Raw genomic sequence first — 16,973 nt, forward strand, 5'->3', positions numbered from 1 at the left:
AAACAAAAACCCTTCAGGAAGACTGTGGATACACGGTCTTTGTGTGCACTGGCAAAACCAAATCAAACCCAAACAACACCCCGAATGTCTTACTATCTAGTATATAGTCTCAGATTTGAAATAACTCTCCCCCCAACAAAAAGGGTGAGGAATATACCCATATTATTTGATCCTCAAATTCAGCTTTGGGGAAGTAATGTGACAATATTTACAAACACCAGTGGCCCTCTGTAAAAGGTGCTGGTTTCTATACTTCATAACCTTTGTTCCTGACGCACAGGAACGTGTGACATTTGTTACACACTGGGGCCACTTCTCCAGCTGAAACACTGTGTGTGGATAGAGCATAGGTTGAAGCACACGCACCCACTTTCTGGGTAGCCTTTCTTCTGATTTCCTTGTGATAGGGTATGCCTTTAGGGCTACACAGCACTTAAAGAAATCAAAACAGTTAATGAAAGACACAGTTAGATAAACACTCCAAGGTGATCGAAGGTTTAAAATACAGCCCAAGTAAATTCAAAGAGGCCGGGACCGTTCTTTTGTCCATTTCCAGCCCACACATCTGCCTCCTGAGCTCAGACAGCACCCCAGATAGACCTTCTCTAACAACAACAAAATGCCTGAGTGCCACGGGGATTCTAGGACCCTCGTCAGATGGTTCTCATTGCCCCAGGGCAACGCAGGCCCCAGGACTCACTTCAAAGGCTTGAAACCACCTCTCCTCCCTGATGTATTTCACGCAGTCATCACACTGCTTCTGGAAGTACTTTCTCTGCTTCTCATCCAATAAGCCAATTTGGTACAGGAATGTTGCATAGCCCCCTATGATCTGAGGAGAGAAGAGAAACACAAATGCCACACGGAGAGAAAGAGAGAAGTTAGGGACCCACTTGCTTGATGAAATAACCCTTTGTAATTCATTGAGCGCGTGCTGAAATTAGCCAAGCAAGACAATTACACACACACACACACGCACACACACACACTCACACACACAGATCTCACAGAACACACAAACACGTACACAACACGTACAAACATACACAATACACATACCACCCACAATGCCCACACATACCACAAGCTTACACACACAACCCACATGTGCACAAAATTCACACAAACGTATCACACACACGTGCGTGCCCCACATTCGCACTCACCCCCAATCTAGGCTGACATAGGGAGTTGACAGCTTAAAACATTTTGTAAAACTTGGAAGATTTCAATCATTAGAAAATCAACTGGGCAACATTATTTCCTTCTACCAAGTTAGGTCTCTAAGGTAAGAGGAGCCTCCATTTGACGAAAGGGGATTTAATCTTTTCAGGGACAGAACAGAAAAGAAAAAGGAGACACCTACTGATTCGGGATCAGAATACGCATCCCCAATAGCAACTCCTTTCAGGTTGATTTTCGTTGTCATCACGGGGTTCAATGTATGGATATAGTGTGCGAGGGCTGGCACGTACTTCCCTGCGTAAGACTGAGAAGGGCGGGTGTTAAAATGAACCATCACAAATTGGTGCTATAAAAATTACGTGGTTATGGGGCGCCTGGGTGGTTCAGTCAGTTAAGCGTCCGACTTCAGCTCGGGTCACGATCTCGCGGTCCGTGAGCTCCAGCCCCGCGTCGGGCTCTGGGCTGATGGCTCAGAGCCTGGAGCCTGCTTTGGATTCTGTGTCTCCCTCTCTTTCTGCCCCTCCCCAGCTCACACCCTGTCTGTCTGTCTCTCAAAAATAAACAAACATTAAAAAAAAGGTATAAAATTATGTGTTTAAGCTAATTAAAGAAAGACAGCAGTATTTCCACATGAGACATACCATATATTTTCTTTACCTTACGCTGTAAATTCCACAATAGCACAGAGCTCTGTCTGTCACTTCTTTTATCATTCCAAATAGCACCCGTGACATGCAAGTCATGGGTGAGGTGCACAAAAAATGACAAGTGGATGTGTAATAGGCGAACAGTCTAACTTCCTCCCAAAATAGCATGGGCCAGTGAATACAATTCCGCCACCCACAGAACCTTTCTTACCAGAAAGCTCCATTGAAAACTTCATTTACAAAGAAAAAGAAACCCCCAAGGCCAAAATTAAGATTTCAAAATACTTATGATGATGCAGCTTGAAAGCAACATGTATTAAAGCAAGAGGAAAAGGAAAGTAGTATTTATTGGCTACTGAAATTGTCACTTGACAACTATCTCTGTTTCCAACCTTTCCAAGTACAGAGTTCTTTTCCAATTTTAAAATATTCTGTGGATGCAAACATTATAATTCTGCTTTTAGATTATGCTGACAAAAGCTACTATTCAGGGAGATTTAAAAAATCGTTTTGTATTTTTTACATTAAAAAAAATCGTTTTGTATTTTTTACATTTTTACATTTGGACCATCTCCACCTTCATGTCTAATATCAAACTTCATATGTTCAAAATGAAGCTCTAATCCCCAAGCCTTCCAACAGCCTCTCTATTATTAACTCTGTTCTAACTGCTTAGACCAAAAATCTTGGTGCCATTCTTTCCCCCCCCCCCGCCCCCGCCACACACACTCTCTCTCTCTCCCCACAAAAGTTCATCAGCGAGCCTTGTCAATTGCACCTATTCTGTCAAAATAGGTCCAGGATCCGGTGTTTTCACATACCCATATTTCATCACCTTGCTCCAGGTTTGCTCCTCTTTTGCCTGGATTATTGCAGTGGCCTAACCACCGCCCCCTGCCCCCGCTGTTGTCCTTCCCCTCATCCAGTCTATTTTCAAGATGGTGGTCTACTAGAACATAAATTTGAACCCTCTGATGACTTCTCATCTCCTTCAGAGTAAAAGCAAAAGTGCTTTTTTGGAGGCATAAGGATTGGCATGATCTGGTCACTTCATTAACACTATCCCCTGCTCCCTTTTTGCTCATTCCTCTCCAGCCCGTCTTGGACCATAATCATGATTGTGATCCATACTGGCCTCTTCCACCAGGGCCTTTGCATTAGTTGTTCCCGCCACCCGGAATGCTCTTCCCTCAGTGTCCTTATGGTTAACTCCCCTACTTCCTTCAGTGAAGCCTTCTAGGGATGCTTTTCCTCTAAAATTTGGACACCCCCTTTTTTGACATTTAATATTTCTTTTCTCTATGTTTTCATTGAATCCTATTCACTTTCCTATACACTTCAACTAATTCATCTTGTGCATCGTTATTCTCCCACCCACACTAGAACCAAAGATCCACAAACACAGGGCTCCACGTCTGTTTTGTGGGTTAGTATGTCCCCTGTGCCTGATGCTGTTTATCTGTTAGTGCTCAGTCAACAGTCATTGAATGAATGGTCTTGAATTAACTTACTTGCATTTGAAAAACGCGAATGCATATGTGTTCAAAATAGACTAAAGGCATCATGTGGGTACTTATGAGTCTGCAGACCCTTTGTAATATTTCCAAGGCTCTGCAGGGGTCTGTAGTTCAAAGGCTGGGAGCCCCCGAGAGCTCTATTAATTCTACCATAATCGCATGCTGGAGATGCCATTACTCCCATTTCAATACGAGGGCATTGAGGTTCAGAGATGTTAAGTGTCAGAATCAGAATCAAACCTGCCCTGACCTACTCCCAAACTGACACTCCTTCCAAGGTATGATACAATTACGTAATCTGCGTAATTTATACAGGATCTCCTCACTGATGCAGACCTCTGTGGAGTAGTAATTATTTAGGCAAAGTATTGACTCAAAACAACGTATCCATTCATAACCATGAGCACATTTTAGAGTCCTTGTGGTAATAAGATGTGTTTACATGCCTGAAATGCAGTTTGCTGCCCAAAAGTGCTATATTCTCATGTGAGGAACAGTAAGTGAACATTTATCGAATATAATTTCTGTAAGGTGAACAAAAGAGGCCAAATTTCCTTGAGTAATCGTTTCAGTGGTAAACCTGTATTGTACAGTCTTCATTCAGTAATGGTTTATTAGGCAACTCTTCTGTCAAAGGCATCACAGTAGATATTTGAGAAGGCACGAAAATGAATACAACACAAGACTCGTAAAGCTAATGCTTTCTTTTTGAAAAAATATTACAGAAAACTTGACTCAAATGTGATAGGGCAAGGGCGCCTGGGTGGCTCAGTCGGTTAAGCGTCCGACTTCGACTCGGGTCATGCCCTCCCGGTTTGTGAGTTCGAGCCCTGCGTTGGGCTCTGTGCTGACAGCTCAGAGCCTGGAGCCTGCTTCGGATTCTGTGTCTCCTCCTCTCTGCCCCTCCCATGCTCATGCTCTGTCTCTGTCTGTCTCTCAATAATAAATAAATGTTAAAAAAAATTTTTTTTAATGTGATAGGGCAAAGTCTACCATTTCATGGATTATTATTCTCACAAGGTGTACCTTGCCCAGCACATAGTAGGACCATGAAGACACATTTGAGAAATGAATGACTAACCTGTCATTACTGCTAAACATTTTTTCTCTATTGGAGGTCATCCCTTAAGTTGTCTTGTTATAAGACCTAGCGATAGAACATCTCTTTGGCTCTTTCTGAGATGGAAGGGCGTGTACTTTAAATTGCTCTATTGAAGGTGATGACAAATTTAGGCGAAAACAGACACATTTTTATGGCACCTTTCCTCCCCCTCCACCCCCCCCCCCCCGACCATCATGTGTATCTGGGATATATCCAGGCAGGAAATTAAGAAGGAACATCCACTCAATTTCTGAGCATCTACTATGATCTACTATGAACAGGCTACCTCCCCCACTTTAATTTGAGCCACCTGACAGTTAACATTATCTTCCTATGTTTTTTTTTTGGGGGGGGGGACAGAGAGAGACAGAGCATGAACAGGGAAGGGGCAGAGAGAGAGGGAGACACAGAATCGGAAACAGGCTCCAGGCTCTGAGCCATCAGCCCAGAGCCCGACGCGGGGCTCGAACTCACAGACCGCGAGATCGTGACCTGGCTGAAGTCGGACGCTTCACCGACTGCGCCACCCAGGCGCCCCTCTTCCTATGTTTTAAAACGATGAAAGCAAGGGTCTATGCATTTCAATCACGTGCCTGGCTGGGATTTCATCTAGGCTTGGTTGCCTCCACATCTCCCATCTCGTATCAAATCACATTTCAGGCAAGGGTCCTGGAATAGACTATGAGTCTATCGTCTCCCAAGCTGGGGCTCAGCCCTGGGTTCATCCCCTACAAGCTTGCTAAGTTGGCCATTCAAAGAAAACACGGGTAGTTCTACAACCATGTCCAAAACAGATTCCTCACTGTTCAGTCCACATCTGCTCTCCTAACGATGATGTTTATCTCATTTTTGCTTTCTAATGACTATCACACACTTCCGTGCCCTGTGTCAGTGTGACAAATCCTTCACTGCTGTTTTCATTAATCATTCCATTGGTTGAGTGGCTCAGGCTGTCACACAGTAGACAATTATGGGATTATTTTATGGAAAACAGACACTGAAACATTATAATGAAATTTCAATTATTTTCACTCTCCTTGTGGAGACATTTATTTATTTATTTATTTTGCAAGATCGGGTTAGTTTATTCTTCCCAAATCATTTATTTCTCAATTTAACGATCTCTGACCACCACAGCACTTTCAAAGACAACCAGACAATAAATCAAATGTTTTATTTACCCAGCTTTCTCTTTTCTGGATGTATTTTAAATAGAATAGAGACGTATATTTCGGGGAGAGACTTTAGGTTTGTTCACCTATTAGAAATGATCTCTATGGCCCTTAGGACTTCCAGTCGCAATCCTGTAATTTTATGAACTCTTGTTTCTTTTGTTCTGAGTCCTGCCTATAATGACGATGGGAACAACAACCAGCACAACTATCAGCCCTGTGGTTTCTCCGATCTCTTGCTGGTGTTCATCAATGTGGGCAGCAGCTGGCCGGCGAAGCTCCTAAAGCCTGTGAATTAGCACTAACCTTCTACCAGCACATCAGACCCTGGCCTCATAAAAGCTCGAAACAGCATCAAAGCGATTATAAAAGAAGAAGAGAGGAAAAGCGTGGCCACTAACTATCTGAACATTATTGTTTCAGAATTCAGGGACGCCTGGGTGGCGCAGTCGGTTAAGCGTCCGACTTCAGCCAGGTCACGATCTCGCGGTCCGTGAGTTCGAGCCCCGCGTCGGGCTCTGGGCTGATGGCTCGGAGCCTGGAGCCTGTTTCCGATTCTGTGTCTCCCTCTCTCTCTGCCCCTCACCCGTTCATGCTCTGTCTCTCTCTGTCCCAAAAATAAATAAACGTTGAAAAAAAAAATAAAAAAAAAAAAAAGAATTCAGCAGTGACCCTCGAATGAGGACCTCAGCCAGACAAAGGTATTTTTCTAACACAACCACTCAAATTAGGTTAGCCATCAACACGTCAGGATTTTAGTCTGCCCTTATTATTCCTTCCTAATATTTAAAGAAGCTTCAAGCTGCAGTTTCCAGCACCGTTGTTGTGTGGCTCACGTTTTCCCATGGTGACCATATTTTGAGCTCGGCTCTGACAAGGAGGACCAGAGATATTAAGGTGTGTTTGTATATGCTTGTATTCCTGGGGCTGAAAAAAGCAGTAAGCCTCCAGTTTTCTTCTTACATCGGAAGGATCTCGGAATTCAGGTCTCAGTCTTGTATTTCTCCCCACGAGAGGAAAAGGTCTCAACATCACAGCTGAACAGTGGTTTTCAATCTCAGTCTGCAATCTTTCTGAGTTCTTAAAGGATGTTTGGAACAGCCTAATGGAAATCACGTTGGGAGCATATTGTACTTGTAAAAATAGTCTAGAGAGAATGTAATGCTTGGTTAATTATCCAGATGTGTAAAAGCACAATGAACTAGGGACTTAAAGAAACTTGTAATTGCGTATTCCGTCGCAGCCCTCCCTTCTTACATGTTCCCGCAACATTCACAGCGGGCTTCCTGTACCCCTGCCACCCGGTTACTTTTAAAGGAGGAAAAAAGATTTCATATCTAAAATCAGCTCCCCTAGAAGAAAAAAAATCGTGTCAGAGAATAATACTATAATGGAAACAATGTCCTCTTGCAGAAATTTCACATATGTTAGCAGTTACTATTGTTTAAGCTGCTCTGCGTTTCTCGTCTGCATTTCTTACTAAAGTTTAGGTAAAAAAAAAAAAAAATAGGTGCAGCTATACTCATTCTCTGCCTTGCTTCTAGGTATACGTTTTATGGTAAAACATGTGGAACCTTCACCCAGGATAATGAGCAATGGCCTTGGAAATGAGACACACCGAAGCCTGGACACAAAGCGTCACTGTCCACGGGTCCTAGTTCCTAAGCCCTGCCTGGAAGTGGAAAAGGCGGAGTTGTCAGCCTCAGGACTGGTATGTTGAGTACCCCCTGCTCTGCTCTGTCCCCGCTCCCCCAGCCACTCCACCTGGAATGAACGTCTCTTTGAAGAACTCACCTATGGGCTGGTCATAACTCCTCCGTGTCCCCAGAAGGACACAGGGCGGGCTACCCTTCTGGAAGGAGTCATAGCAGTGCTGTATCCTCTAGCATATCACCAACCACAGACTGTTGGTGGAACCACCCCCACTTTTGGAGGTGATCAAAGAGAATAAGGGGATATGCCTTGAAGAGAGCTTTATACACACATTGAAAAACCTCAAAAATGGGGGAAGAGCCCAAGTGTAATGGAGTAACAGATGATACAGCAGCCCAGAAGACAGGACTGAGTGAGAGGGGCCTTGACTTCATCTGGCCTCAGGGTAGACTCTTATTTCACTGGGGACCATTATTTTCTCTGAGAGAAGATGTGTGTCCTTAAAATGGCCAGTTGAGAAAATTAATGAATGGGGGAAGCTGGAACTTCGGTATTGTGGTAATCTGTACAACTTCTTAGACATTTCTAGACCATGTGTCATCTAATTTCCAGACCACACTGCTGCAATTAAAAAAAAGAGGGGCGCCTGGGTGGCTCTGTCGGTTAAGTGTCCGACTTCGGCTCAGGTCACGATCTCACAGTCCGTGAGTTCAAGCCCCGCGTCGGCCTCTGTGCTGACGGCTCAGAGCCTGGAGCCTGTTTCAGATTCTGTGTCTCCCTCTCTCTCTGCCCCTCCCCTGTTCATGCTCTGTCTCTCTCTGTCTCAAAAATAAATAAACGTTAAAAAAAAATTTAAAAAAAAAAGGGCAAAAAGAATAAAAGAAGGCTCCCAACAAGAGTATGACTTTATCTAAACATCTATTGTTCTGCAAAATGAGCTTAAAAGAAATGTAGAATCTCTAGGAATAGACACATAAGAAAAACATCTTGATCTGTATCTCTTGGTCACATAGTTATGCAAAGGTACACACTATGCGGCCTTCCAAATGATATATTCTTATTTTGTATTCAAAGGATGCTTCTCTAAAAAAAAAAAAAAAAAAAAAAAAAGAATCCAGCACAGCCAGTATGGAAAACAGTATGGAGGTGCCTCAAAGAATGAAAAAAAGAACTACCGTATGATTCAGCAATTCTAGTTCTGGAAAATATATCCAAAGAAAACCAAAACACTAATTTGAAAAGATAGCTGTGCCCTCCCATGTTCACTGCAGCATTATCTGCAACAGCCAAGACATGGAAACAACCTAAGTGTCCATCGATGGATGAATGGAGAAAGTAGTTGTGGTACATACATACAATGGAATATTATCCAGCCATGAAAACTGGGGAAGCCAACCATTTATGACAACATGGATGGAACTTGAAAGCATTATGCTAAGTGAAATAAGTCAGACAAGGAAGACAGTGTATGATCTCACTTACATGTAGAATCTAAAACACACACACACACACACATGCACACACACACACACACACACACACACAGAAAACAAAGAAAAAGAGATTAGACTTGTGGTCACCAGAAGCAGAGGATTTGGGGGAGGGGGAGTTGGGGGAAGGAGGCCAAAAGGTACAAACTTCCAGTTCTAAGTCACAAATTCATTTTCAATTCTAAAAGAAATATTGGCAGGTCACATGACCAAAACTGAAACTAGACATTTGTCATGAGCTCAAGAGTTAAAGTGGCTTGGGGGTTTCTGGGTGGCACAGTCGGTTAAGCGTCCGACTTCAGCCAGGTCACGATCTCGCGGTCCGTGAGTTCGAGCCCCGCGTCAGGCTCTGGGCTGATGGCTCAGAGCCTGGAGCCTGTTTCTGATTCTGTGTCTCCCTCTCTCTCTGCCCCTCCCCCGTTCATGCTCTGTCTCTCTCTGTCCCAAAAATAAATAAACGTTGAAAAAAAATTAAAAAAAAAAAAAGAGTTAAAGCGGCTTGGATGTCATCTAATAAAATTCAGCAAGTTCTAAGCTTTAATAAATAATTGCATTCCATGGACTTCAAGCCTTTATATCACTTGAAACTTTCATTTACTCCATAAAACTTTATGATCAAAAGCTAAGTCTTTACGATTAAAACTCATACTTCGCCAGAAAGACAGAAACGTGCAAAAGGACAGGGAACTTCTTTTATGTTTGTATAAGGTTGATAACCCTTAGAGATTCTGCACGAAACAGGGAAGGGATGTTGACTCCCCTCTAAGCACAGTGCACCTGCTTTCTGGAAGAGGCAGGTCTTAGCGATGGAGGTTTTGAGGCTCCAGACAGCATCTACACAAGCAGGGTTCCAATCTTTAGCCAGTTTCTTGTCTACAGTCTTTGGGCTCCGGAATCCAGCTCCTTAGTCCCAATCCTCGCTGAGTGACCTTGGTAAGACCTACCTCGCCTCTCCAAGCCTCAGTCATCTCAACTGTATGATGGGGACGATAAGAATAGTGCCAGCTTCAGAGGGTTGCTATGACATACATAAAACAGTGCTTAGCCCCATGCCTGCCCTACAATCCACTCTCAGTCTTCTCAAATAAGAGCTACAAATAAAACTAGTGAACTATAGACTCTTGAAGGCCTCCTTCTAGCTGCCAGATTCAAGCCTAGGCTAAAAGGATACTGGTGTGGGCCTGCAGAATAGTTCTCTCCTGCTCCTTGCTTGTATATCAGTGCTGGAAAATTCCCGATTACAACTATGCCTTCTATCCAAATACAAGCATGTTGAGAGTAAGTTTAATTTATCAGATCCTTTCTAATGGACAGTGCGCTGATGGCAAGTCAGAAAGGGGGAGAGGAACAAAATAGTCATGATGGAGAAACAGGACCTGAGCACAAGATAACCAAGGAAAGAAAGGGAGGCTGGGGGTGGGAGGTAGGGTACCGGATGGACCTGGAAAATAAACGAGTAGAAAGGAGGGTTCTCAGGGCCTGGGACACAGAGCAGGGAGACAGGGGCGATGGAAGGGAGATGAAAAGAAACTGGTGAGAAATATCATCAATATTTTTATTTTGTCCAGCAACAACCTTGCACAAGGCTGCTCTGTAACATTCAACAAACACTTTGCTTATTAGTGTAGGAAACACATTACACAAACACGGCTCTCACCTACTGGGAGCCTGCAACCCGAACCCAGTGGACCATGATGATTCCACTAAATGTTGTCAGACTCCACGGTCCCAGCAGGACTTCACTCATGCAGATGAAGATAAAGTATCCTATTAAGCTCACTAATTTTTAAATAGCTTCAAAGCTTTGCCTTTATTTGGCCCTCACATTAACCATGGTTGCGAAATTGCCTCTGAGGCAACTTGGCCCCTTCCTCCCGATCAGGGAGAGATGCTCAGTTGTAACCACATATTCTGCCATTTGGGACACGCTCCCCATTCATTGCCACAACCACCCATAGGCACGGAATCTTTCCGGGGAGAGGACGCAAAGCCACACGCTCAGAGAACAATGGGCAGTCCCCCTTCCTCCCGCCGCCACCTTCCTGCCTTCCAGTGAGGGCTGTTTTGCTTTAACTTCTAGCTGGGCCCACGTACACTTGAGAGGATTCTCAAGTGAGTCTGTACCTCAAGACCAAGAGCAATCTCACTAATAGTTACTGGCTCAGAAAGGATAACCCTTATAAAGAAAGTTAATTATGTGAATTAAATGCAGCTTGCTTCTCTTTTTGAAGTACATTTTTTTCATGCCTTGAGGAGGGTGATTTACAGACACATTTGTCTCTCTTTAGAGAAAATTAATTCCAGTTGGTGTTCTGTGCCGAAACGGAGAGAAGGAGGGAAGGAGACAAGGCGGTTCTTCCTTCTGGATTGTACCGCCGGCAGATCCCACGGTATGCCTGGTTGTGGGCTCGCCATGGGCCACACGGCTGTGGCAGGGGGCCTGGGTCGGTCCCGGCACGTTTTGCTACTAGCCCAAACTTTCAAATATCATCTTCTAAGCCCCACCATCGTTGTTTAGACAAAGCAAACTATTTCTTTTGAAGATGATTTCAGAATAACAGGAGAGACAATGCCACTTCCCAGAAAGACGTGAGCAGAACTTTTAAAATATCTCAGGCCCTGTCTACATACATTAAGTCATATGCTTTGGAGCCATAATGTATTAATCCGGCTTTTCACCATGAACGGTAATAACAGTCATCGTGTGTTCGGTACTCACCACAGCCATCACGTCATTAAATATTTGAGGAGGATTGTGTAATTAGATGCTCAAAACAATCCTATGCAGTAGGTATTGTTATTACTTCCAGACTCTCTTGCACCAAATTCAGGGTGCTGAACAGCTGCTCCAGACCTTTTGAGATCAGGCTATACCCCTCACTCATAGTATGCAAATGGAAAGGATATTTAGGTCCAGTACATTTGCGCTGAAAAGGAGAAAACCATTTTTCTTTTTTTTTTTTTAAGTTTATCTATTTTAAGAGAGAGAGAAAGAGAGAGTAGGGGAGGGGAAGAGAGAGAAAGGCAGAGAGAGAATCCCAAGCAGGCTCTGTGCTGTCAGGGTGGAGCCCGACACGGGGCTCGAACCCACGAACCATAAGATCATGACCTGACTCAAAAACCAAGAGTCAGACGCTTAACCAACTGAGCCACCCAGGAGCCCCAGAGAAGCATTTCTGAGTTTACTCATTTATTTTTCAATCACGATCCTGCTACTTTAGTGGCATTGTTTGTTCAGCCTCCGGAACAGTGTGAGGAAATTAGAAGTTCTGAACAGATAGAATTTCCCTTTCTTGAAAAATCTATCACAACGGTTTTTTTTTGGGGGGGGGGATGGAGAAAAGGAGGGTGGGTATTACATTAAAATTGCAATTGTATACAGATGCTATAAGAGTACATCTAGGTAACTACGGTTGAACATCTAGTAAAGCAAAATATCCCTGAAAGTGATCTAATTGAAAAGCCAAGCCCTCCGACTGTAAGATGAAAAGCAGAGGCCAGGAGAGGTTAAAGAACTCGCTTGGAATCACCCAGAGAGGCAAAGCCAGCAATGAATCTCAGGTCCCCTGATTATTAACCCAGAACTACTTTTCCATTCTGCCTCCTAACCTTAAAACAGAAGACCAGATGGAACAAACTAGACTGGAAAAACACAGCATTCTAATAAAACAAACCACCAAGGTGTTATTATTTAGTGCTCTTCCCTCTAGAAAGAGATGTGGCCCTGGATTTAACGTATCCCGTGTAGCCCCTATGAAAATGCTGCTGTCTGGTGACTGCATCTCATCCCAGCTCCTGCCTGCCCTCGTTCACATCTTCCTTCATCACTCGAAAGGCACAGGTTTCCTTAAAAGTATTCATCCTGGCAGCCAAGAGTGTAAAAAAGAAAACTGTCCCTTCCTACACACATTCAGTTACATGCATGAAACCACCGGGCAGACGTGAAATAGACAAATTTCTCATCCAGAATCGGGCAGCTTTGCTGAAAGTCCAACTTCATGGTTAACAGCATCACCACATTATTTGCAAGGCAGGAATTACACAGTAAGCAGATCGCTCCTCTGGCGGAGGTGGAGACTGGGAATTTTTCAGGGTGGCTTCCAAAATGACAGAGGCATCGCTTCCTGCCCCTTTGCCCCACTTGCCTCTGAAATGGGTTAAAAGTCAAGGACCAGCAGGGAATTACTGGTAGAGATCCCAAATAATCCTGACCAGATAGCTGGCTTAAAAAAGATGTAAGTGGAGTAAGGCAAACAGTTAGAATATCCTTTCCAAATAGAGAAGAACGCAGGCAGAAGATGAGGAAGTTCCTGGTTCCATTAACTTGCCATTTCCTTGGAAAAACTGAGACTATTTTCACCTTGTCTCCCTTACGGTGGACCTCTGTGGTTTGAGCTTATCCAGCATCCTTCCAGCCCTTCCTCTAGTATCGTCACTGGGGTCTTCCCTGGTGCACCACCCATCTCCCACTCTCAGGCCTTGTGATTCAGAGGCGGAGGGCCTCACTATGATCCCACCCTTCCCAGGGCACTGGGTGGGCCTCAGGCACCATTATGGCCAACGTGTATGTCCATCCCCTTGACCCCAGTTAGTAGTTCTAGAACAGGCATGGGATCCAAATGGGTCACATGAGATTCAGGAATATAGTGGAATTATTGGGGAAGAAAAGTTGAGCTGATAGGTTATACTTAGAACATTAGGATGGGGTAGAGGTGCAAGGCTACCAGTGAAAAAAAACATAGCTCAGAATGAAACTAGTGCAGTACAAAGTCAAGTGACTAGATCAAGAGAGAAATTCCTGATGACAACGTTTTGAGCACCCAGACACAGCCATGACCCCCTGTTTTACTTAAGCCATTTTGGATAGGGTTTCTGTCACTTATAAGCAAAAGATCCTTGACTAACCCACCCCTACGCATCTTTCAAAATCCGGTTTAATTGTCACCTCTTCTGTCCGGCCTTTCCTGAGGATCCCATACTGAGAGAAGTAAGCTATTTGCACTTTCCTTGTGCTATCTGTCTTTCCAGCCACTTCTCTAATCGTCCTTTTCATTCAGTATTTTACCTATTGCCAGGCTTTCAGACTAAGGGTAGGCTCAATGTCTTATTAACGGCTGAATTTCCAATACGTGCCCAATGCCTCAGCCACCGTAGTCCCTCGATACATGAGTGCTGAATTGAATCGAATTTGATTCTAACTACTCTTTCAGCGAACACTGCACCCCTCAACGATTTCCCATCACCCTTGAGATAAAGTCCAAAATCTTCCATCGGCCTACGTGATCTGTCTGCCTCTCCCATCTCGGCTCCTTCTACAGTGGCCCCGTGCTATTCCTTGAGCACACCAAGCCTGTCCCCACCTCGGAGTCTTGGCATTTGCTATCCCTCCTTCCAGGAGAGTTCTTCTCTAAGATAACCGCAGCTATCACTCTACTAGTCTCATCTACTAGCCTGCATCTACTAGTCTCGGCACTCTGCCCAGTTGGGTCCTTACCGGAGAGCCTTTCTAGTATCCAGGAGAGCACCTGCACCACTCTGCAACCCTCACCTGCTTCATCTTTCTTCATGACACTCATCACCGCCTGACGCATAGCGTATATGTATTTCTTCACTTATCACTGTCTTCGCCTCTACAATGTATGAAGGCAGGAAATTGTTCTGTTTTGTTCACAGTGGTGTTCCTAGCACCTTGGGATTCCTGGGCTCTCAAAGTGTTGGCTGCTATACGTGTTTAAAATAACCTTAAATTTAACTGGATGGGGGAAAAAAAGCAAACCCTAAAACTGAAGCCAACCTAGGCAAGTGAACTTAACTGTATGTTAAATTGTAGCATATAGTGGCTCAGTCGGTTGAGCATCCAACTTCGGCTCAGTTCATGATCTCATGGTTCGTGGGTTCGAGATCTGCGTCAGGCTCAATGCTGACGGCTCAGAGCCTGGAGCCTGCTTCGGATTCTGTGTCTCCCTCTCTCTCTGCCCCTTCCCCACTTGTGCTCTGTCTCTCTCTGTCTCTCAAAAATGAATAAATGTAAAAAAAAAATTTTTTTTTAATTGTGACATAGAGGGGCCTGGGTAGCTTAGTCGGTTGAGCGTCCGACTTCGGCTCAGGCTATGATATCCCTTCTAGTGAATTCGAGCCCTGCATCAGGCTCTGTGCTGACATCTCGGAGCTTGGAACCTGCTTCACATCCTGTCTCCGTCTCTCTGTCCCTCCCCTGCTTGCACTCTGTCTCTCTCAAATATAAAATAAAACATAAAAAAAAAAATTTAAAAACTTGTAACATAATCAGCCTAGGGAAAAAAATAGAGTTAATTATTAGAACTTTGAAATATGGTACTTTTAAACCTGTAGTGAAATATAGTCTAAGGATAAAAGTAATTGTAGCAAAAAATATTGAATGTAACTTGGAGGTTTCTTTGTTGGTAGCGGTACTGATGTCACCTTCTAAGATCATTTTGCACATATTGTTAGGATCCAGCAAAGGAATAAATACACTGATGCTGCTGGGAAACACGGTCCACAGCGTGGGAGAAGGGGTATACAAACACAGAATGGGGAAAGGAAAAAAGAACCTCGTGATGTTGAATTAGAATTAAGGGTCAGTATGAAGTCATTCAGTTCCCTGGTTCTGCTTACAAAGAAAGCCTGAAGGAAATGGCATCCCAGGAGCAATGGGCACGCTTAGTGCTCAGATGTTGAGAAAAGAAGATAAGGGGAAGATCTTCTCTGTAGAAGACTACTAGATGACATCTATAGGAAGATAGACCCCCCCAAAAAAAAATCACCATTTACAACCCCCCAGTGGAATGACGGATTCAGGCAGGAATCATCAATGAATGCGAAAACTACGGGGTGACAGATCTGGAGGGAACAGATTTCCACATGGTCTCATGCTACTTATTAATTTCAAGAGAAAAAGGTGCCTTTCCAACAGTGAGATCTGGGAGAGACCACCTGGGCCAAGTGACCAAGTGTAGCATCGCCAATAATGAGACAAACTGATATCACGAGCCTCCTGACGTGATAAGATAGGAGGCACACGCATCACCCATGTCATGTTCTTGCCGAAATGTTTTCACTGAATCTACGCATTGAGGAAAGAATCAGCCAAATTCAGAAACGGGACATGCCACAGGGCACCTGGCCTACACTCTTCAAACTCATCATCATGAGACAACCACAACAATATGTCAGGGGACTGAGACCATCGTGATATACAAAACTTTACTGAGCCCTATATTTATTCTTTTTTTTAAAAAAAAAAAGGGTTCTAGAGAACATTTGGGGGATAATTAGAGAATTCTGAATATGGGCTGAATTAATGTTAATATATATTTGTGTACGTGTATGTACATACTGAATGCATGAGTCACTGTACTTCAGTCCCGAGGATATTGGAAGCACACAAGAAGAACACAGGACTTCAACTTACCTCCCCCGTGGCATAAAAGTCATTGTTTTTATATTCAGGGAACAACAGGAAAAAGTGAGTTAGTGCACTGCAAAAAGAAGAACAACAACAATAAAAAAAAAATCACATGGAATCAAAAAAGCTTAATGCTATGCTACCAAAACTAACCTTTTGACGGTAAGTTTCACATTTGAAGGAAGAGGCCATTAGGCTGTGAGCTCCTATAAGCGTTATTTTCAAAATGTCACATATATAACATTCCACACTGTGGATGGTTAGAAAATAATTGTGGGCTTACTTTAGGATACTAAGAGGTTGAGACAAGGGGACATCAACACTCTGGGCAGATTTCCAAATCTCTGGGTTACCAACCTAGATCTTCTAGCTGTTGAGGGTACCCTTGAGCAAAGTGATACAGGCTTTCACCTATTATTACAGCAATTCCTTAAAAAAATTTTTAATGTTTATTTTTGAGACAGAGAGACAGAGAGAGAGAGAGAGAGAGACCGAGCATGAGCAGGGGAGGGGCTGAGAGAAAGGGAGACACAGAATCCGAAGCGGACTCCCGGCTCTGAGCTGTCCGCAGGGTTTGAACTCACAAGCTGTGAGATCGTGACCTGAGCTGAAGTCGGTCATTTAACCGACTGAACCACCCAGGTCCCCCTACAGCAATTCTTAGAGGTAGTTCCGCAAGCCTTATGACCCCATTAACCTGGGTTTCTGGTGAAGTAATGAGAATGTTACTTGCTTACCAACATCTTCCTGTGAGGAACCCTGAACATTTCTATTGGGGGGG

The 16,973-nt window shown here is 43.9% G+C and overlaps 1 protein-coding gene across 7 annotated transcripts in view; it reads right to left on the bottom strand.

Moving 5' to 3' along the window:
• The window catches only part of CPVL (carboxypeptidase vitellogenic like), a 136,313-nt gene that overhangs the window by 68,313 nt on the left and 51,027 nt on the right, over positions 1-16,973 (bottom strand). For 6 of the 7 annotated variants that reach the window (XM_019825633.3, XM_045052542.1, XM_045052541.1 and 3 more), the window contains 3 exons: positions 16,199-16,265; positions 1,367-1,489; positions 701-832 (listed from right to left, as the gene is read on the bottom strand). In XM_019825633.3, coding sequence (XP_019681192.2) covers positions 701-832; positions 1,367-1,489; positions 16,199-16,265 — 322 coding nt within the window. The remainder of the gene's footprint in view (positions 1-700; positions 833-1,366; positions 1,490-16,198; positions 16,266-16,973) is intronic. The other variant, XM_023250461.2, reaches the window with a different exon arrangement.

Source organism: Felis catus, chromosome A2 (genome assembly GCF_018350175.1).
Source record: "Felis catus isolate Fca126 chromosome A2, F.catus_Fca126_mat1.0, whole genome shotgun sequence".
In the NCBI taxonomy this organism is placed as follows: domain Eukaryota; kingdom Metazoa; phylum Chordata; class Mammalia; order Carnivora; family Felidae; genus Felis; species Felis catus.